Here is a 20,989-nt window from a genome sequence, read left to right on the forward strand (position 1 = left end):
TCTTAATCAACACTGTTCACCTCGACCGCTCCCTGTGGGAGCGACTCCCACATTCTCCCCGCTCTCTGGGTGAAGAGGCTCCCCCTGAATTCCCCGATCGGATTTACTCGTGGCTGCCTAATGTCAGTGGACCCTTAGTTCTGGAGTGCCCCGCCAGTGGGGACATCCTTCTCTACGTCTACCCTGTCGAGGCCCTTGCATTCTCTGCCTGGTCTCCCCTCAGTTTTCCCTGCCCAGTCTTTCACCCTCTCTCAGTCCTAGAATCACGCTTGTTTACATCTTCTCCCGTGCCTCTTATATCCTATTTACATGGAAACACAGAAACTAGGAGCAGGAGGAGACCACTCGGCAGGAGGAGACCACTGTTCCGCCATTCATTATGATCATGGCTGATCATCCAACTCAATAGCCTGCTCCTGCTTTCTCCCCATACCCTTTGACCCCTTTCGCCCCAAGAGCTACATCTAACTCCTTCTTGAAAACATACAATGTTTTGGTCTCAACTACTTTCTGTGGTAACGAGTTCCACAGGCTCACCACTCTCTGGGTGAAGACATGTCACCTCATCGCAGTCCTAAATGGTCTACCCCATATCCTCAGACTGTGAGCCCTGGTTCTGGACTCCCCCCAACCACCGGGAACATCCTTCCTGCATCTACCCTGTCTGGTCCTGTTAGAGTTTTATAGGTTTCTATGAGATCCCCTCCCCACCTCGCTCATTCTTCTGAACTCCAGCGAATATAATCCTAACCGATTCAATCCCCCCCTCATATGTCAGTCCGTATGTTTGTAACATACGGGACTCAGACAGGCTCTGTCAGTGAGGTCCAAGCGTGTTGAATAAGCTGGTTGTGAGCGGCTGTCAGTTATGTCGTTGTCTAACAGCCCGTGGGCTCTCAGTCCAAGCGTCGGCCTCTGTTGCAAGCGGGTCAGTTTGGATGAAGCATTTTCCAATTGTTGAAATATCCAGGCCTCCAAAGGGTTAATGCCCGTCCTCCCCAGAGGTGAAGGCTGGATCGGGAGAGGGCGTTCCTCCCAACCTCACCGTGCAGGGTCGTATCTCGCAGCAGCAGATGACGCAGCAGCAGCCGCTTGCATTTATATAGCGCCTTTCATGTGGCGAAGATGCCCCCCCAACTCCCCCACCAAAGGTGCCTTACAGAATGCCCCATCTGACACACTCCAGGCACAAAAGGCAATATCAGGGACAGGCGACCAAAGGCTTGGTCAAGGAGGCCGGGATTTGAGGGGAGTGAGAGCGAGGCAGAGGGGTTGAGGGAGGGAATTCCTGAGCTCAGGGACTCTGGGGCGCGGCCGCTGGTGGTGGAGCGGTGACAATCGAGGGGTGTTAAAGAGGCCGGAATTGGGGCGGGGTGGAGAGCGGGGGTGGGGGGTGGCGGGAGCGGAGAGATCCCGGAGGGCGGAGGAGGTTGGGGAGATAGGGAGGTGGTGAGGCTGTGGAGGGATGCGAAAAGCAGCACAAGTCAAGGTCAAAAAGCAAAAAACACCTGGAGAAACCCAGCGAGTCCGACAGCGTCGGTGGGAGAGGGGTCACAGCCTCTGACCTTTCGTGTCCGCCTGACCCCAAAACTCACAAGCTCAAGGTCAGTTTACACCCGGTCACACGGCCTCAGAGACCCACGAGGCTTCAGAGGCAAAGTGGAAACTGCCCCTTTACCCCCCCCTCCTCCTTCCGTATCTCAACCCTCTCTTGGTTCCGCAACCCTGGATACCCTTGCCCTGATAGAAATTTGGGGGGTGGGGGAGGGGGAGAGAGCTCCAGATTTCCACTCCCCTGCTCCCTTGACCTCACCCCCGAACGGCCAGGCTCCCTCTGCCCCCTTGTCCTGGACTCCGCCACCCCCCTCCCCCCCTCCAGAGGAAATAGTTGCTCTCTGTCGACCCTCTCGAATCTTTAAACACCTCGATTAGATCACCCCTTAAATTCTTCTACACTTGGAGCCCGTACAACCTACCCTCGTCGTTTAACCCCCCTCAGTCCTGGTATCGTTCTGCACGACAACGTTAGCCTTCCCTGAGGTGCGGGGTCCAGGACTGAACGTGGTTACTCCAAAACAGAAACAAAAATAGCTGGGAAAAACTCAGCAGGTCTGACAGCATCTGCGGAGAGGGACACAGTTGACGTTTCGAGTCCGTGTGACTCTTCAACAGAACTCCAGGTGGGGTTTGACCAGAGCTCCATACGAGTGGAAAATAGCCTCCCCCCACTACCCCCCCCACCCCGCCAACTTTGTACTCCAGCCCTCTCGACTTAAAGGCCAACTTCCCTTTGCTTTTTAAGTTATTTTTTTTTATGCTCTCTGTCCACGATCTTTGACTGATTAAGACATACCTCGGAGCTCTCCCCTACGCTCTTTCTGCTCCTCCACGGTTTCAAGCCCCCGCACCGTTTGGAAAATACCCTGCTCGGTTTCGTTCCGGGGTTAAGCTCGCGGTCCTGCCCCCACCCTGCCGAGTCCCCACCCGGCTCAGCTTTGCTCACTCACTGAATCGGGGCACGCAGAGCTCATTGCGAATTAAACGAGTACTCACCCTCTTCCCCCCCCCGTCTTGAGTCCAAGTGCCAACCAAAGGCAAGTGCTGCCTCCAGATGAAGCAATTCGGCCCCACCTCCAATCATGGACAGCCAACCCCATTGGCTGATTTGGGCCCCGGCTCCTCCCACTTTAAGATTTAACCCCCGGTGTCCCAGCACAAATCCCGCTCTTCCCCGCGGGGTGGAGGCACTCACGGCGTGTGTGGCGTCCTGAAACCCGGGGCCAGAGACGCCAGGCGCTTCCGCAGCTTCGGACTCGCGGGTTAGGGGCGGGGCAGAGGGCCATTCGGCCCCTCAAGTCTGCTCCGCCATTCGATCGGACCAGGGCTGATCCGATTGTGGCCTCAGCTCCACTCGCCTGCTTGTACCCACCGCCCCCCCCGCCCCCCAAACTCCCCCAATGACCCTCGACTCCCTCGCCCATCAAGAATCTGTCTAACTCGGCATTGAATATGTTCAATGACCCGGCCTCCACTGCTCTATCCGGGGGAGAGAATTCCACAGATTAACCACCCCCTGAGAGAAAAAAAATTCTCCCACCTCTGTCTTATGTGGGAGACTCTTTGTTATTAAACCGTGTCCCCTGGTTCTGGTCTCTCCCACGAGGGGAAACATCCCTTCAGCACCCACCCTGTAGTGGGAGAGACTAGGACCTGAGGGCACAGCCTCAGAGTAAAGGGAAGACCTTTTAGAACAGAGATGAGGAAGAACTTGTTTAGCCAGAGATTGGTGAATCTATGGAACTCATTGCCACAGAAGGCAGTGGAGGCCAGGTCACTGAGTGTATTTAAGAACGAGATAGATAGGTTCTTGATGGGTAAGGAGATCAAAGGTTACGGGGAGAAGGTGGGAGAATGGGGTTGAGAAGCTTATCAGCCATGATTGAATGGCGGAGCAGACTCGATGGGCCGAATGGCCTAATTTCTGCTCCTGTGTCTTATGGTCTGTCAAGTCCCCTCAGGATCTCATGTATTTCAATAAGACCACCTCTCATTCTCCTGAACTCCAGCAAGTACAGGCCCCACCTGTCCTATCTTTCCCCTCATAAGACAAACCCCTTTCATCCCGGAAAACAGCCCAAGCAAAGTTCCTCCGCGCGGTCTGCTTCAGCGAGAGCCTCATCCTCGGGTCCGTTCCCCAGGACGCCGCGCCATTGCGAGAGGGATTTGACAGCGTGGGCGTCGGACGCTTCCACTTGTAGACCGAGGCCAGAACTGAGGGCTGTAAATAAATCCGATTGGCAACTCAGGGCCTGGATTTCTCGCTTTGGCGTGTGCGCTGGGGGCGGAAGTGGACGGGGAACCCCGCTCCCGGCCGCGGGCGTGATTTCACGTCTTGGCTTCACGCCCAACTCAGGCCCGCCCAGTGTGAAACGCGCCCTCTCAATGGTTGGTAAGGGCCGGGTGGGGGTTAGCTCCAATGGTGACCCGGTGGGCACTTTGAAACCGGCAAGGGCAGCTCCCTGAAGGCTGCCGGCGGCGAGGGGGGTTGGGGGGTAGAATCTTCAGAGTCTGCCCCAGGGGACCATTCCTGTCCAGCAACGGCCTCTCACCAGCGGCTGGAGGCACCAGGCGAGAGGGCAGGTCTGGGTGGGCACTCGGCCTGCCGTTTCTCGGACGAGTGCCTCGCGGTGCTGGTGGAGGGGGTCGGGGTGCCAAGGGGGGGACACTCTTAGTACCCAGGGGTGGCAGGAGGAGCAGGAGGCCACCGCGCCTGGCCAAACAAATCTGGGAGGGGGTGGCCATGATATTGTGCGGCACCCATGGGTGCAGCGCCATAAAAGGTTCAACGACCTGCTGCGCTTGGCAAGGGTGAGTACCATGTTGGCATGGGTCAGTGTGCAGGGGCGTTAAGGTGTGGTTGCCCCTTTCCCCCCACCCCCAGTGGAGCTCAGGGGTTCTAGAGTCTGAGTGCCCACTGCCAATGATGCCGGAGTTGGCCAAGGGGGTGAACCCTGGCTGCTTGGACTGAGCACCTTGTGGCTCGAGGGTCACGACTCTGATGTGCCCTGGGAGGTGCCCCTCAGCTGGGGTTGGCCAGTCTGCAGTGGCGCTGCGGGTGGGGAGGGGACTCATCACTGCTCCTCTGTCCTTTCAGGAGGAGAGAAGCCATAACATCAACGAAAGGACTAAGACAGGCGGAGATAGGAGACGAGGTAGGAGATGCCTTTGAGCTGGAGAGCTGCCACCCACCTCGGTCAGCCAGTCATGGAGAGACGGGGGTCTCTGACGAAGGTAAGAGCGCAGGGCACAGAGCTGAGAGTTTCGGTTGGTGCAAACGTTCTAGTGTAGACATTCCATTGATGGGAGCCTCAAACCTGGAGTTCCCATTGACCATTGGAAGACGATGGCACCATGATGTAGATCTCCGTTGTCTCACCAGGGTGCCGGGCATGCTCAGTGACGGTGTGATGACTTTAACTAATGACGTGTCCTTGTTCTCCCTTAGATTCACCAGCGCCCACTCATTCTCAGGACCTCGAAGAGCCACCCCTGACGCCAGAGGACCATCAGGCTTCATCTGTACCTCCATCACACCCGCTGTCTGAACCAGGCACCAGCACAGATACCAGCACCTCGGTGGGTGTTAAATCTTTGACTAGAATGTCGGTGCACATTGGTGAGGGCTTCACACTCGCTTGAGGTGCAGGCAGAGACAGAGAGTGCCCAGGGCACCGGCAGTCGGAGGGCTGATGGAGACCAGGATGATGCTCAGTCGAAGGCAGATGATGGGCCTCTGGAGTCGTCCATCAGGTGGCAGGTGCTGGGTGTCTAGCAGGATATGCGGGAGGATCTGGCGGAGATCCATGGGGGTCTGTGTGCCATGGTCCCCATTATGGAGGAGTCCATGTGGAGCGTGAGCACTGCATTAACCCTCATGGCCGAGCGCACTGCATCCTCCATTGAGAGAGTGGTGAGTCTCATTGAGAGGCAGCTCCAGGGATAGAATCAGGGGTTCCTGGGGTTGCACTCGGACCTGCAGCCCTCACACAGGCACTGACCTCAGGTGGTCAGTGCCAGTGTGGGAGATGGATGAGGCACCCAGGATCCCAGCTGGGTGCCCGTCCATCAATGGTGAGCAGAGAGGTCCAGAGTGATCTCATGTTGGCGCACGAGCTGCTTGTCGTCTCAGGGCGCTCTGGATGACAGCAGCAGTTCCTCCTGCCCCTCTGCCAGTGACCGTGGCATCTGAAGAGGCTGCGGTGACTGGAGAGATGCCAGCCCTGGCACTGGCTGCTCCCTCCCAGGCTGGGCCAGCACAGGCTCCACTGGCCAGAGGACAATCGCCAAGGTCATCGAGGCCAACAGGACAGCAGAGTCAGCAGCTGGCTCCAACGCCGGTGCCAACGAGGGTGGGCATCAAGACGTAGAGCTCGGAAAGGTAAGTGAAAGGCACCGTGAGCACCAGAGGGACAGGTCATGGGCGATCTTCTGATCTGTAATATTTTGTTCATATGTTTACTGATGTGACCATTAACACCAGATATTGTTAAGTTCACTCGATGAGGTTTAGCAAGATGTGGCTGCCCGCCTGCTGGTTTTGCCCGGGTGATGAGCGCAAAGTCCCACGGGCAACATAAAGCCCGGGGTCAAGGCACCTGCTCGTGCCCACCTGCCGACCGGAAGATAGCGCCCGTGTGCGGGAGGATGTTGGGGACGCCTGTCCGATGTCATCTCGCGCTATTCCACCCCCCCACCCCCACCCCCAGCCCCACCCCTCATGCCAGTCAGGCGTCCATGGGCACCTGCCCTCGAGGCCTAAAAATCCTGGCCTGGGAGACACTTGGTCACCCAGGGAGCAGGGAGAACGTGGGACTCGCCCCCACAGGAGAGCGTTCGAGGTGAATCGCGTCGGTACGTTTGAGGGGGGGGGACAGTGGTGGGGGTGGGGGGGCGGTGAAGCTGGATAAATACGTGTTGGAGGAAGGAATAGAGGGACACGGGGATGGGGGGGGTGGTGGTGAGATGAAGAGTGGGTAGGAGGGGAGGCTCGTGTGGGGCAGGGACACCAGCGCGGAGCAGATGGGCCGAATGGCCTGTTTCTGGGGGGGGGGCCTCCAAATTCGATGCACAGCACACGAGCTGCAGTGAGGTAGAGCAACACTCGCTCTCGCCCCGTGTCTGGGCCTCGATGATAAGGGCAGGGGGTTGATGAGTCACAGGCCGGTCTGCTGATAAGTGCCCACGCTCGACCTCTGGTTCCGATTCCCGCCCAGCGCTGGACTTGCTGATCTTACCCGAGCTGACAGTGTTGGGTGGGGCGGGGGGGGGGGGAGGTGGGAGAGGGAAGGTTAGAGAGATAGGGGGAGAGGGTGGGGGAGGCCATTTGGCAGGGCCTTTTTGAGAAACTGAGAGGCTGGCAGCTGTAAAATGGTGCAGTCAGAGTTCACGGGGTCAACGGCTCCAGCCAACCGGGTCGAGGACCATCCATCGGAGAGGGGGGGGGTGGGGGTGGGGGTGGTCCCCAGAAGGAGTCCAGCAACATCCCGTGACTACCATAAGGGAGCTTGTCGAGGGCAGTCAAGGGAGGGCCACATAGTTGGGTGATTTTAGCTCCTGTAGTGGGTGGGGGGGACAAGGCCAAGATGCCGATTCTTCCAAGAGCGTAGGCCACAAAACTCTTTCAAAAACGTTCAACTGAGCAATAGATGTTTATCTGACACCTTTTCATCAATTTTTAAAAAATTCATTCACGGGATGTGGGCGTCGCTGGCCGGGCCCAGCATTTATTGCCCATCCCTAATTGCCCCTTGAGAAGGTGGTGGTGAGCTGCCTTCTTGAGCCGCTGCAGTCCATGTGGTGTAGGTACACCCACAGTGCTGTTAGGGAGGGAGTTCCAGGATTTTGACCCAGCGACAGTGAAGGAACAGCCGATATATTTCCAAGTCAGGATGGTGAGTGACTCGGAGGGGAACTTCCAGGTGGGGGTGTTCCCCGTGTGTCTGTTGCCCCTGTCCTTCTAGGTGGTAGTGGTCGTGGGTTTGGAAGGTGCTGTCTCAGGAGCCTTGGTGAGTTGCTGCAGTGCATCTTGTAGATGGTACACACACTGCTGCTACTGTGCGTCGGTGGTGGAGGGAGTGAATGTTTGTGGATGGGGTGCCAATCAAGCGGGGCTGCTTTGTCCTGGATGGTGTCGAGCTTCTTGAGGGTTGTTGGGAGCTGTACTCGCCTGTAATGTTACAAGTGGAAGAGTGACTTAAGCAGGGTGTCAAGAAGCAACGGAGGCCCCTCAACCTAGAATCATAGATAATGCCCGACATAGACTCATAGCCCTGGCCCCGCAATGTTACTCCCGCTGCTCAGCAACCCTCTGATTTGCGGAGAATCCCTGGGCTCTTTCTGTGCATTGCTGCTGCATGGGCAGACCTGGTCGTGTGAGGTGTGGGAAAATGAGTGAGTTTGGGCTTGTGGACACAGCCACTGGCTGCACTCACATGAGTGAGAGAGAGAGAGAGAGAGAGAGAGAGACAGACACAGACCCTGACTCGTCACAAAAGCGTCAGCAGAAGAGATCGGGGGATTTTGCAAAGAGCCGGAGTGTTGTGTTCAGTCCCCAGCACCTCATGAGGGATATCGAGGACTTGGAGAGGATGCGGAGGGGATTTACCAGGACAGTCCCGGGAATGAGGGGCTTCAGCGGAGCCTGGAGAAGCTGGGATTGTTCTCCTTCCAGTGGAGAAGGTTAAGGGGCGATTTCATGGAGGCGTTCAAAACCCTGAGGGGTTTTGACAGAGACAATCAGGAGAAGCTGTTTCCAGTGGCAGGAGGGTTGGTAACCAGAGGGACACGGGTTGAGGGGAAATCGGCAAAGGAACCAGAGGGGAAATGAGGAGAGGTTTTATCTTGCAGCCAGTTGTCGGGAACTGGAAGGTGTTGCCCGTTAGGGCGATGGAAGCAGATTCAATCGGAACTTTTGAAAAGCAGAACTGGGTAAATGTTTGAAAAGGGACAATTTGTGGGGCTATAGGGGAAGAGCATGGTGAGTGGGACTGACTGGATAACTCTTTCAGAGGGCTGGGTATGATGGGCTGAATGGCCTTCGTCACTGCTGGAGGAGACTGTAGGGTTTGGCAGAGGGTGTTATAACCAGCCTGGGCTGAGGGCTGATAGAGTTCAAGACATTTCCCCACACGTACACACGCAAATTAACACTCACAGCAACTGAAAAATATTTATTTGATCTCTTTTCATTTACATTACAATTACAAATGTGACATACTATGCAGGATGCTGAGGGACACAAGGACACACAGTAATGAAGGCCCCTCAACTCAGGATCCTACACTACATGGACCCTTAAGCCCCACGCTCGTGACCTGCACTTTTCCTGCCACTGCTCAGTCACCCACTGGGCTTATTGGTGGAGAATCCTGGGCTGTGTGTGTGTGTGTGTCTCTGTGTGTGCGTACATGTTCAACATGTGGACTCATGGAGGCAGCATATCTCTGACTCCCCCCACCTGTCTATCACAATCTGGATCTTTCTGTCTGTCTCTCTGGTCAGGTTTTTTCATCTGTATGTGTCTCTCTCCTGCTTTTTGTTTTGTGATGGTGTTTTACCGTTACTCTTCCTTGGTGCCTTATCATTTTTGCTCTCTGCCTTTCACTTTCACTATCTCTAGATTTTAGGATTCCTGATTCTCTCGTTACTGATTTTCTGACTGAAACCTTTTCTCTCTCAGTCCATCTCTGGTTGTCTCTCCCTCTCTCCTGTTCTCTCTCTCTCTCCCCCTCAGCATTTCACTCAATCTCTCTTTCCAGTCTCTCTCTCTCTCGTCTCTCCCTCGGTATCTCACTCACACAGAACAATATTGCTGCAGTGCGTAACTGTTGACATAACAACTGATAAGTTTTATTATATTAAATATATTTCCATATCTCTCTCTATCTCTCTCGTTGTCTCTCCCTCTCTCCTGTTCTCTCTTTGTCTCTCTCTCTCTCTCCCTCAGTATCTCACATTCTCGCTCTCTTTGTCTTCCTCTCGCTCTCCAGTTTCTCTCTGGTTGTCAGGATTTCTCTCTCTCCTTCCCCGTGTCTCTCACTGTCTCTCTTTCCCTGTCCCTCTCCTGCTGTTTAGGTTATTGGAAATTAAATAAACTAAATCACAGTGGATTGCATAGGATATAAGGCACAGAAACAGGACATTCAGCCTAACCGGTCCATACTGGTGTTTATGGTCCACTCGAGCCTCCTCCCATCTTTCCTCATCTAAAACTACCATCGTAACCCTCTATTCCCTTCTCCCTCATGTGTTTATCCAGCATCCCCCTTAAATGCGTCTCTACTATATGCCTCAAGAACATAAGAAATGGGATAGACCATTTGGCCCATCGAGCCTGCTCTGCCATTCCAAACAACCATGGCTGATCTTGGACTTCGACTCCAGTTTCCTGCCCATTCCCCATATCCCTGAGAGATCTGCCTATCCCAGCCCTTAACTGTGTTCAACGATGGACAATCCACAACCCTCTGAGTGAAGAAATTTCTCCTCATCTCAGTCCCTAAATGATCGGCCCCTTATCCTGAGACTGTGCCCCCCTGTGTTTTAGGATCACCGACCAGTGGAAACAATCTCTCAGTGTCCACCCTATCAAAACCCCTTCAGAATCGTGTAGGTTTCAATGAGATCCCCTCTCATTCTTCTAACCTCCAGAGAATATAAACCCAATTCACTCAGCCTCTCATCGTAGGACAACCCCCTCATCCCAGGGACCAATCTAGTGAACCTTCACTGTACTGCCCCCAACGCAAATATATCCTTTTTTAAATGTAGAGACCAAAACTGTACAACCCCAATCCCTGGGGGAGCGAGTTCCACATTCTCACTATTCTCCGGGTGGAGGAGCTTCATCTAAACTCCCGGTTGGATTGATTAGCCGCTGTCTGGAGATCCACCGCAGACTGCCGGCGAAGGAAGAGTCCAAGATCCAAAATGTTTAGGCGAGCGGGAGATATTCATAGGTGGGCGGGTGCTTGGAAACGTCGTGTTTTGGGGTTGGGCCGAATCCAGTGTGAAGAGCCACTTCCCGGTCTCCAGGTTTTAGTCACAGCCTCGGCTCCTTGTACCGCGCTGGGCCCACGTAAGACAGCAATGATTCGGGTATCAGCGGGTAATATTCCAGGGGGAAAAGTCCGGGGGGAGCAGAGGAGTGGGGGGAGGGGGGGGTGTTGGGTTGATGGTGAGGAGCGAGAGATTGACAGGGATAGTCCGAGCCTGATAGAGGTTTAGGCAGCTGTGGCTGAGAGTTGACCCCGTGAATGGGCCTCTCTGGAGGCAAAGGATGCAGCAGGTTTCCGGACAACTCTCAGGCGGCTTCCCTTCCGGACGTGACTCCTTTCCATCGAATGGGAGGGCTGGGGTGGGGTTGGGGGGAGGTCTGAGGGTAGGGGGTTGGGGGGAGATTGACAGGAAGGACAAATGTGTTGCCCCCCCGTTACGGGGCTGAGCGGCCTACATCTGTGTCGACCACATGACCAAGTTGCTGGAGGGAGAGTATCCTGAAATAGAAACACCAAGGGTTCCGTTAAATAGCTCTAGCCAGACACCGGACCCCCAACTCCACCCGGATGCCGGACCCCCAACTGCACCTGGACGCCGGACCCCCAACTGCACCCAGATGCAGGACCCCCAACTCCACCTGGACGCCGGACCCCCAACTGCACCCGGACGCCAGACCCCCAACTGCACCCGGATGCCGGACCCCCAACTCCACCTGGACGCCGGACCCCCAACTCCACCTGGACGCCGGACCCCCAACTCCACCTGGACGCCGGGCTCCCAACTCCAGCCGGACACCCAACTCTACCCGGACAACGCGCCCCCAACTCACTGGACCGGACACCCCAACACACAGCTCCACATAGACACCACACCGCATTGGACACCCCACCGGACCGGACCGGACACCCCACTGGGCTGCACCGGACACCTCACCGGACATGAAACCAGGATTGCACCAAAATCCATTGTTTAAGTTTTGCTTTTAGTAAATTCACGCTCACGGGGTTGGTGCAACGATCTGCAGTCCGGTTAACAGTCTGACAGGCAGTTACATAAATGCCCCTTCCATTGGAGATGGGAGCAAGGTGGGGGCCAGGCGGAGGGAGTTGGGGATCAGATCAGCCATTGAATGGAGGTAGACAGATTCTTGATAAGCGAGGGGGTAAAAGGTTATCGGGGGGTGAGCAGGAATGTGGGGTTGAGGTTACAGTCAGATCAGCCTGGATCTTATTGAGTGGCGGAGCAGGCTCGAGGGGCCTAACTCCTTCTCCTAACTCGCGTGGTTGTATGTATTATTGGTTGCGTTAATCAGATTTGTTTGATCAGGCTGCTAACCAGCGCTGAAAGGCAATATTTCCCCTTGAACTCCCCCAGTCAATGGGTCAAAGAGAGAGACCACGTCTGGAACATTGCGTAGTGTTCCCTTTCCCAAGGAAAGACAGCCTTTGCCCTGGGAGTGGATATGATAAGGGATGAGAGAGCCATCCTATGAAAAGGGATGGAGTAGAATGGGCCCCATGTTCGCCAGACTTGAGAAGAATGAGAGGTGATCTCATTGAAACCTACACATTTTTGAGAGGGTTCGATAGAGTCGATGCTGAGACGATGTTTCCCCCTGGCTGGAGAGTCTAGCACGAGGGTGGGGGGGGGGGGGGGGGGGGGGGGGGGGGGGGGGGGGTGTCACAGTCTCAGGACAAGGGGTCGGCCATTTTGGAATAAGATGAGGGGAAATTTCTTTGCTGGGGAGGGTTGTGAATCTTCAGTATTCTCTACCCCAGAGGGTTGTGGATGCTCCATCATTGAGGATATTCAAGATTGAGGTGGATAGACTTTTGGACATTAAGGGAATGAAGGGACATGGAGGTAGGGCAGAAGGGTGAAGCTGAAGTAGAGGAACATCCGTGGCCTCGTTGAATGTGGGTGCAGGTTCGAGGGGCCAAATGGCCTACTCCTGCTTCTTACGCTCTCAGGTGGCGGGAACATGGCCTTGGATTGTCACCAATGTTACACTTACCATCCTTGACATCCATTACGTGATTGAAGCTCATTGTCTTCTGCTTCCTGTAATTCACAAACACAGTGTGTGTGGGGGGGGGGGGGGGGGGGGGGTGAGAATGAGTCAGAATGTGTCACACAGAACAGAAACAACCAGCCCTGCCCACCCCAATACTCCCTCCAACCCAACCTGACCTCCTGTTAATCTCCACTACATCGTGTCCGAAGGTTCGGGCCTCCACTCCGGAACCAGGCCGACCTTCCCAGTGCAAGTCTGACCTGCCTCGCGTTACCCCAAGTAAAGGTTAAGGGCTGATCTAACTGAGGTGTTTAAGATGATTAAAAGATTCGGTCAGGAGCAGAGAGAGAGGGACTATTTCCTCTAGTTGTTGAGAGGGGGGTGGGGGTGAGAGGTGGGGTCCTAAACAAAGAGGCATAAAATTAGTGTGGTCAATGTCTGGAGGCACTTCTTCACTCACAGCAGGGAGTGGAAATCTGGAGCGCTCTCCCCCAAAAAAGCTGCTGGTCAATTGGAAATTTCAAAGCTTGAGGAGATTTTTGTTGGGTAAGGGATGTTGAGGGTTATGGAACCAAGGGCGGGTGGGTCGATGGAGTCAGGATCCAAAATCGGCCAGTCTGCTGGAACAGGCTCGAAGGGGGCTGAATGGCCTCTTCCTGTTCCTGTCGGAAATTTAGGATGAGATATTAAAGCCTGCCCTCTCGGGTGGATGTCCAAAGCAAAGCCGAAGGCCTCCGATGTGGTCAGACTTTTGTTTTGGCCGGGAGGGGGTGCTTGATCTTAAGAGGAGGCTATTGAGGGAGGCGCAGTCCCTCCTTCCCCTCTGAGGCCTGAGCTTTTCGGGCTTCTCCCCGCCCCCCCAACAGCACTCCCAAACCTCCCCACCACCCCCCCAATCCCACCACCCCTCAACCCCCCAACCCCCACCAACCACCCCCACCAACCCCCCAATCCCTCCACACCACCCCCAAACCCCGCCAACCCTCCTCCAATCCCACCACCTTCCAACCCCACCACCTCCGCCCCCCCCAGCTTCACCCCCCACTGAACTCCTGCCAGTTTGAAAAATTGAAGCTGGGTAGAGGGAATGGCCCTTAAGTGGTGACTAATTGGCCACTTGGGGGCCTCAATTGGGGCAAAGGTGTTGGGGGGTGGGGGGGAAGGGGGAGGGGGGTGGGGGGGCCTAGGCATCGCCTGTCCCACAGGAAAATTGCAGAGAGGCTGGGGCAGGCGGGAAGGCCAGCCAGAGAGTTTAACAGCCACTCTCCCCATCTCCCCAGCTACAAACCCGCTGGCTTGAGTTGGGGGGGGGGGAATGTAAAATTCTGCTGTGTGTGTGTACGTGTCCGTGTCTGTGTGTCTGTCTGCATGTATGTGTATTCTGTGTGTGTGTGTTTCTGTCTGTCTCTGTCTGTGGGTGCGCATGTGTGTGTCTGCGTGTGTGTCTGTGTCTCAGTGTGTGTCTGTGTGTGTGTGTGTCTCAGTGTGTGTCTGTCTGTGTGTGTGTCTCAGTGTGTCTGTCTGTGTGTGCGTGCATGTGTCTGTCTGAGTGTGTGTCTGTCCGTGTGCGTGTTTGTGTGTGTCTGTGTCTCTGCCTGCGTGTGTGTATCTGTGCGTGTGTCTCTCTGTGTGTGTCTGTGTCTGTGTGTATCTGTGCATGTGTCTGTGTGTGTGTGTCTGCATGTGTCTGTGTCTGTGTGTCTGCATGTGTGTGTGTATCTGTGTGTGTGTCTCTCTGTGTGTTTCTGCATGTGTCTGTGTCTCTACGTGTGTGTCTGCGTGTGTATCTGTGTCTGTGTGTGTGTATCTGTGTGTGTATCTCTGTGTGTGTGTCTGCATGTGTCTGTGTCTGCATGTGTGTGTGTATCTGTGTGTGTGTCTCTCTGTGTGTGTCTGCATGTGTCTGTGTCTCTACGTGTGTGTCTGCGTGTGTGTATCTGTGTCTGTGTGTGTGTATCTGTGTGTGTGTCTCTCTGTCTGCCTGTGTGATGTTTAAATACAGCTCACTAACTGAGGAGACAGCTACCAGCAGCTGACGACGTGCTAGCCTGACATTTGGGGGGGCGATAGGGGGACCACTTGCAGAAGTTGCGGGGGTGGGGGTGGGGGGAGAAGGCTGGGGTGGGTCTGAGACCGCCGATTCCCCGTTATATATTTCCCCCCCTCCCCCACTGCCACCCCGTGACGGCTGCGTTGGTTGGGACCCGGTTATGTGGGCCGTGTGTTACCTGCAATTATAACAGATCCAGGTTGCCATGGCGATGATGACGATGACCAGAAGCACCACGACAATGACCAGGACAATGATCAGGATCACTCGGGTCTGAGAGTCTGGAGGAGATGGAACACAAGGACAGGCGTAAGGAAATGGTGCTTTGGAGAATTGTGCAGCACTCCCGGGCAAGTAGCTGAGAACCTTTAATCCTCTCTCTAAAATCCAGCAAACAATTCCAAGGAGTCAGGCGCCAAGACAAGGTAGAGATAAAGGTCACAAAGGTTGCTCTCCCCACGTTGAGGTTCCTGGATCCTACATTCCTGAACCAACAGCAGAAAGCCTTCCGGTTCCCCCGTGTGCCAGGGGGCTGAACAGGGCCGGGGTGGTGGGGGGGTGGGGTCCGGGTGACTAAGCTGTCGTCCTGGAGGAACCTGTCTGGCGCCCACTGGCCCGATGGCCTTGGAGAGCCGATTCACGCTGGGTAAGCTACCAGCTCCCCACCGCCACCACCACCCCCTGCCTCTCCCCCAGGGAACACGGTGTGTCAACCAGGGTGTTTTGGAGACAGGCAGAAGGTGGGCCCGGGGCAGGGCGAAGGAGGAAGGCCCCAGCGGGCAGGGCGGCTTTCCCCAGACCCTCCGGCTGGGCAGCAGGGCACCGGCCACCGAGACCCGTGCCAACCCGTTTCCCCCCCTTCGCCCTCTGGGAACCGGTGACCCCCCCCCCCCACCCCACCAGCTCTCCTCAGGTCACGGGTTGGATACCTCTCCTGCCTATTTCTTCCGCTAACGCATCATAACCTGAGCTGTTGCCAAACAAAACGGAAAATGCCAGAAAAGCTCAGCGGGTCTGACAGCGTCTGTTGGGGTGGTGGGGGGAGGGTAGAGAGAAACAGAGTTTCGAGTCAAGAAACGTCAGCTCTGACCTTCTCTCTCTCTCTCCACAGACGCTGAGCTTTTCCAGCGTTTGTTTTTTGTTTCGGGTGTCCCAGCATCTGCGGTATCTCGCTTTCATATCTAAGCTGTTGCTTCCTAATAAACTGCCACAGAATGACTCGAGCGCCTATCCTGGGTGTCTGCGGCTCCCCAGCCCCACAGCCTTACAGACGGGTCTTACAGGAGCGGGATCCACAGTAGCTGGGGTTCGAAATTTGAGGAGCCGCGGCAGTTCTGAGGGTTGCAGTCGGAGGCGCATGGGGTAGCTATTGAGCGAAGGAGGGAGTCCCCCAGCGTCACTGACCTGCCCTAGGGAACGACTGATAGAGAGTTTGACCGAGAAGACAGAGGCACCTGGAGCTGGCGATATCTGGGAGCTGTGAAGGAGCGTGACAGGGGTTACGGGTGGGTCTTCCTGACAGGGAGTCGGAAAGGGGAGGTTAAAGTTGGAAAAAAAAATTCCAGAATAGGTTGGTCTGCGATGTATGTGTGTGTTTGCCTTACAGCTGAATAAAATGCACTATCGTCTTTATTAAGAAGCCGGTCCCTCTTTAAGACCATAAGACGGAGCAGAAATTAGGCCATTTGGCCTATCGTGTCTGCTCCGCCATTCAATCATGGCTGATAAGTTTCTCAACCCCATTCTCCCGCCTTCTCCCCGTAACCTTTGATCCCCTTACCAATCAAGAATCTATCTATCTCGCTCTTAAATACACTCAGTGACCTGGCCTCCACAGCCTTCTGTGGCAATGAATTCCATAGATTCACCACTTTCTGGCTAAAGAAGTTTCTCCTCATCTCTGTTCTAAAAGGTCTTCCCTTTACTCTGAGGCTGTGCCCTCGGGTCCTAGTCTCTCCTACTAATGGGGAACATCTTCGGCTCTTCTGGTCTTAGAACGCTGGTCAGACCAAAAAGATCTTGGGTGAGGCGCGTTGTGGAGCAAGGCTGAAAGGCTTCCAAGCAATTGGGATCTAATCTAAAGCAAAGGCAGAAAACGCAGGAAAAATTCAGCAGGCCTGACAGCGTCCGTGGAGAGAGAGAGAGAGAGACGGAGTTAACGTTTCCAGTCCGTATGACTCTTCATCAGAGCTGACGGGGAGTGGAAAATGTGGTGAAATTTATACTGTTTACGGCCAGCGATAGGTGGGGACTAAGGGAGGGATTGACAAAGATGTCACGGACTAAAGGACAAAGGGAGTGTCAATGGTAGCGGTTAGTGCTAAAGGTGGTGCTAATGGTGGCGTAAAGGTTAAGAAAGCAGAATGTGATTATAGCATTGCGTGAAGGACCAGCCTGGAACATGTGACAGACAGCCCTGCGGAGGATGGGGTGGGTGGAGGGGGGAGAAAAAGGATAGAAAATGGGATTTAAAAAAAAAGGGGGAGTAAAACTACGGATAAACGAATAAAAATAAAGCAGGCGGATAAAAAAAAAAAGCAAAAAAACTGGGGATGCTGGAAATCTGAAACAAAAGCTGGAAAACGCAACAGGTCGGACAGCATCTGCTGACCACGTCCCTTTGCATTTTACCGTTTTTATCATCCAAGATGAAGTGAGGGAGACGGGGGGTGTGGGAGACGGGGGGGTGTGGAAGGTGGGAGACGGGGGGGTGTGGAAGGTGGGAGACGGGGGGGGGGGGGGGGGGTGTGGAAGGTGGGAGACGGGGGGGGTGTGGAAGGTGGGAGATGGGGGGTGTGGAAGGTGGGAGACGGGGGGTGTGGGAGACGGGGGGTTGGGGAAGGTGGGAGACGGGGGAGGGGGAAGGTGGGAGACGGGGGGGTGTGGAAGGTGGGAGACGGGGGGGTGTGGAAGGTGGGAGACGGGGGGGTGTGGAAGGTGGGAGATGGGGGGTGTGGAAGGTGGGAGACGGGGGGTGGAAGGTGGGAGACGGGGGGGGTGGAAGGTGGGAGACGGGGGGTGTGGAAGGTGGGAGACGGGGGGGTGTGGAAGGTGGGAGATGGGGGGTGTGGAAGGTGGGAGACGGGGGGTGTGGGAGACGGGGGGTTGGGGAAGGTGGGAGACGGGGGAGGGGGAAGGTGGGAGACGGGGGGGTGTGGAAGGTGGGAGACGGGGGGGTGTGGAAGGTGGGAGATGGGGGGTGTGGAAGGTGGGAGACGGGGGGTGGAAGGTGGGAGACGGGGGGTGTGGAAGGTGGGAGACGGGGGGTGTGGAAGGTGGGAGACGGGGGGTGTGGAAGGTGGGAGACGGGGGGTGGAAGGTGGGAGATGGGGGGTGTGGAAGGTGGGAGATGGGGGGTGTGGAAGGTGGGAGATGGGGGGGTGTGGAAGGTGGGAGACGGGGGGTTGGGGAAGGTGGGAGACGGGGGAGGGGGAAGGTGGGAGACGGGGGGGTGTGGAAGGTGGGAGACGGGGGGGTGTGGAAGGTGGGAGATGGGGGGTGTGGAAGGTGGGAGACGGGGGGTGGAAGGTGGGAGACGGGGGGTGTGGAAGGTGGGAGACGGGGGGTGTGGAAGGTGGGAGACGGGGGGTGTGGAAGGTGGGAGACGGGGGGTGGAAGGTGGGAGATGGGGGGTGGAAGGTGGGAGATGGGGGGTGTGGAAGGTGGGAGATGGGGGGGTGTGGAAGGTGGGAGACGGGGGGTTGGGGAAGGTGGGAGACGGGGGAGGGGGAAGGTGGGAGACGGGGGGAGGGGGAAGGTGGGAGACGGGGGGTTGGGGAAGGTGGGAGACGGAGGGTTGGGGAAGGTGGGAGACGGGGGGGTGTAGAAGGTGGGAGATGGGGGTTGGGGAAGGTGGGAGACGGGGGGGGTGTGGAAGGTGGGAGATGGGGGGTGTGGAAGGTGGGAGACGGGGGGTGTGGAAGGTGGGAGACGGGGGGTGGGGAAGGTGGGAGACGGGGGGGTGTGGAAGGTGGGAGACGGGGGGGTGTGGAAGGTGGGAGATGGGGGGTGTGGAAGGTGGGAGACGGGGGGTGTGGGAGACGGGGGGTTGGGGAAGGTGGGAGACGGGGGAGGGGGAAGGTGGGAGACGGGGGGGTGTGGAAGGTGGGAGACGGGGGGGTGTGGAAGGTGGGAGACGGGGGGGTGTGGAAGGTGGGAGATGGGGGGTGTGGAAGGTGGGAGACGGGGGGTGGAAGGTGGGAGACGGGGGGTGTGGAAGGTGGGAGACGGGGGGTGTGGAAGGTGGGAGACGGGGGGTGGAAGGTGGGAGATGGGGGGTGTGGAAGGTGGGAGATGGGGGGTGTGGAAGGTGGGAGATGGGGGGGTGTGGAAGGTGGGAGACGGGGGGTTGGGGAAGGTGGGAGACGGGGGAGGGGGAAGGTGGGAGACGGGGGGAGGGGGAAGGTGGGAGACGGGGGGGTTGGGGAAGGTGGGAGACGGGGGGTTGGGGAAGGTGGGAGACGGGGGGGTGTAGAAGGTGGGAGATGGGGGTTGGGGAAGGTGGGAGACGGGGGGGGTGTGGAAGGTGGGAGATGGGGGGTGTGGAAGGTGGGAGACGGGGGGTGGGGAAGGTGGGAGACGGGGGGTGGGGAAGGTGGGAGACGGGGGGGTGGGGAAGGTGGGAGACGGGGGGTGTGGAAGGTGGGAGACGGGGGAGGGGGAAGGTGGGAGACGGGGGAGGGGGAAGGTGGGAGACGGGGGAGGGGGAAGGTGGGAGACGGGGGAGGGGGAAGGTGGGAGACGGGGGGTGGGGAAGGTGGGAGACGGGGGGTGGGGAAGGTGGGAGACGGGGGGTGGGGAAGGTGGGAGACGGGGGGTGGGGAAGGTGGGAGACGGGGGGTGGGGAAGGTGGGAGACGGGGGGTGGGGAAGGTGGGAGACGGGGGGGGGTGTGGAAGGTGGGAGACGGGGGGGGTGTGGAAGGTGGGAGACGGGGGAGGGGGAAGGTGGGAGACGGGGGAGGGGGAAGGTGGGAGACGGGGGGGTGTGGAAGGTGGGAGACGGGGGAGGGGGAAGGTGGGAGACGGGGGAGGGGGAAGGTGGGAGACGGGGGGGTGTGGAAGGTGGGAGACGGGGGGTTGGGGAAGGTGGGAGATGGGGGGGTGTGGAAGGTGGGAGACGGGGGGGTGTGGAAGGTGGGAGACGGGGGTGGTGTGGAAGGTGGGAGACGGGGGAGGGGGAAGGTGGGAGACGGGGGAGGGGGAAGGTGGGAGACGGGGGTGTGGGGAAGGTGGGAGACGGGGGTGTGGGGAAGGTGGGAGACGGGGGAGGGGGAAGGTGGGAGACGGGGGTGTGGAAGGTGGGAGACGGGGGGTGGAAGGTGGGAGATGGGGGGTGTGGAAGGTGGGAGATGGGGGGTGTGGAAGGTGGGAGATGGGGGGTGGGGAAGGTGGGAGACGGGGGGTGGGGAAGGTGGGAGACGGGGGGGTGTGGAAGGTGGGAGATGGGGGGTGGGGAAGGTGGGAGACGGGGGGTGGGGAAGGTGGGAGACGGGGGAGGGGGAAGCTGGGAGACGGGGGGTGGGGAAGGTGGGAGACGGGGGGTGTGGAAGGTGGGAGACAGGGGAGGGGGAAGGTGGGAGACGGGGGGAAGGTGGGAGACGGGGGAGGGGGAAGGTGGGAGACGGGGGGGTGGGGAAGGTGGGAGACGGGGGGTGTGGAAGGTGGGAGACAGGGGGCGTGGAAGGTGGGAGACGGGGGGTGTGGAAGGTGGGAGACGGGGGGGAAGGTGGGAGACGGGGGAGGGGGAAGGTGGGAGACGGGGGGTGGGGAAGGTGGGAGATGGGGGGTGTGGAAGGTGGGAGATGGGGGGTGTGGAAGGTGGGAGACGGGGGGGTGTGGAAGGTGGGAGACGGGGGGTGTGGAAGGTGGGAGATGGGGGTGGGGAAGGTGGGAGACGGGGGGTGTGGAAGGTGGGAGATGGGGGGTGTGGAAGGTGGGAGACGGGGGGGTGTGGAAGGTGGGAGATGGGGGGGTGTGGAAGGTGGGAGACGGGGCGGTGTGGAAGGTGGGAGATGGGGGGTGTGGAAGGTGGGAGACGGGGGTGGGGAAGGTGGGAGACGGGGGAGGGGGAAGGTGGGAGACGGGGGAGGGGGAAGGTGGGAAACGGGGGAGGGGTAAGGTGGGAGACGGGGGAGGGGGAAGGTGGGAGACGGGGGAGGGGGAAGGTGGGAGACGGGGGAGGGGGAAGGTGGGAGACGGGGGGTTTGGAAGGTGGGAGACGGGGGGTGGGGAAGGTGGGAGACGGGGGGGTGTGGAAGGTGGGAGATGGGGGGGGGTGTGGAAGGTGGGAGACGGGGGAGGGGGAAGGTGGGAGACGGGGGGGTGTGGAAGGTGGGAGACGGGGGAGGGGGAAGGTGGGAGATGGGGG

The 20,989-nt window shown here is 57.7% G+C and overlaps 2 protein-coding genes across 4 annotated transcripts in view; both read right to left on the reverse strand.

Annotated features, from left to right (window-relative positions):
• tfr2 (transferrin receptor 2) overlaps positions 1 to 2,696 on the reverse strand; it is a 99,403-nt gene extending 96,707 nt beyond the window's left edge. Inside the window, exon 1 of one of the 2 annotated variants that reach the window (XM_041178809.1) lies at positions 2,554 to 2,696. The gene's annotated coding sequence lies outside the window, so the exon portion shown is untranslated. Of the gene's footprint in view, positions 1 to 2,353; positions 2,503 to 2,553 lie in introns of those variants that run through there. The other variant, XM_041178810.1, reaches the window with a different exon arrangement.
• Positions 2,697 to 10,260: 7,564 nt separating this feature from the next.
• LOC121272262 (IgGFc-binding protein-like) overlaps positions 10,261 to 20,989 on the reverse strand; it is an 85,767-nt gene continuing 75,038 nt past the window's right edge. For both annotated transcript variants that reach the window (XM_041178803.1, XM_041178802.1), the window contains 3 exons: positions 14,800 to 14,902; positions 12,572 to 12,618; positions 10,261 to 11,054 (listed from right to left, as the gene is read on the reverse strand). In XM_041178803.1, coding sequence (XP_041034737.1) covers positions 11,008 to 11,054; positions 12,572 to 12,618; positions 14,800 to 14,902 — 197 coding nt within the window. In that variant the 3' untranslated portion in view covers positions 10,261 to 11,007. The remainder of the gene's footprint in view (positions 11,055 to 12,571; positions 12,619 to 14,799; positions 14,903 to 20,989) is intronic.

This window comes from Carcharodon carcharias, chromosome 33 (assembly GCF_017639515.1).
Source record: "Carcharodon carcharias isolate sCarCar2 chromosome 33, sCarCar2.pri, whole genome shotgun sequence".
In the NCBI taxonomy this organism is placed as follows: domain Eukaryota; kingdom Metazoa; phylum Chordata; class Chondrichthyes; order Lamniformes; family Lamnidae; genus Carcharodon; species Carcharodon carcharias.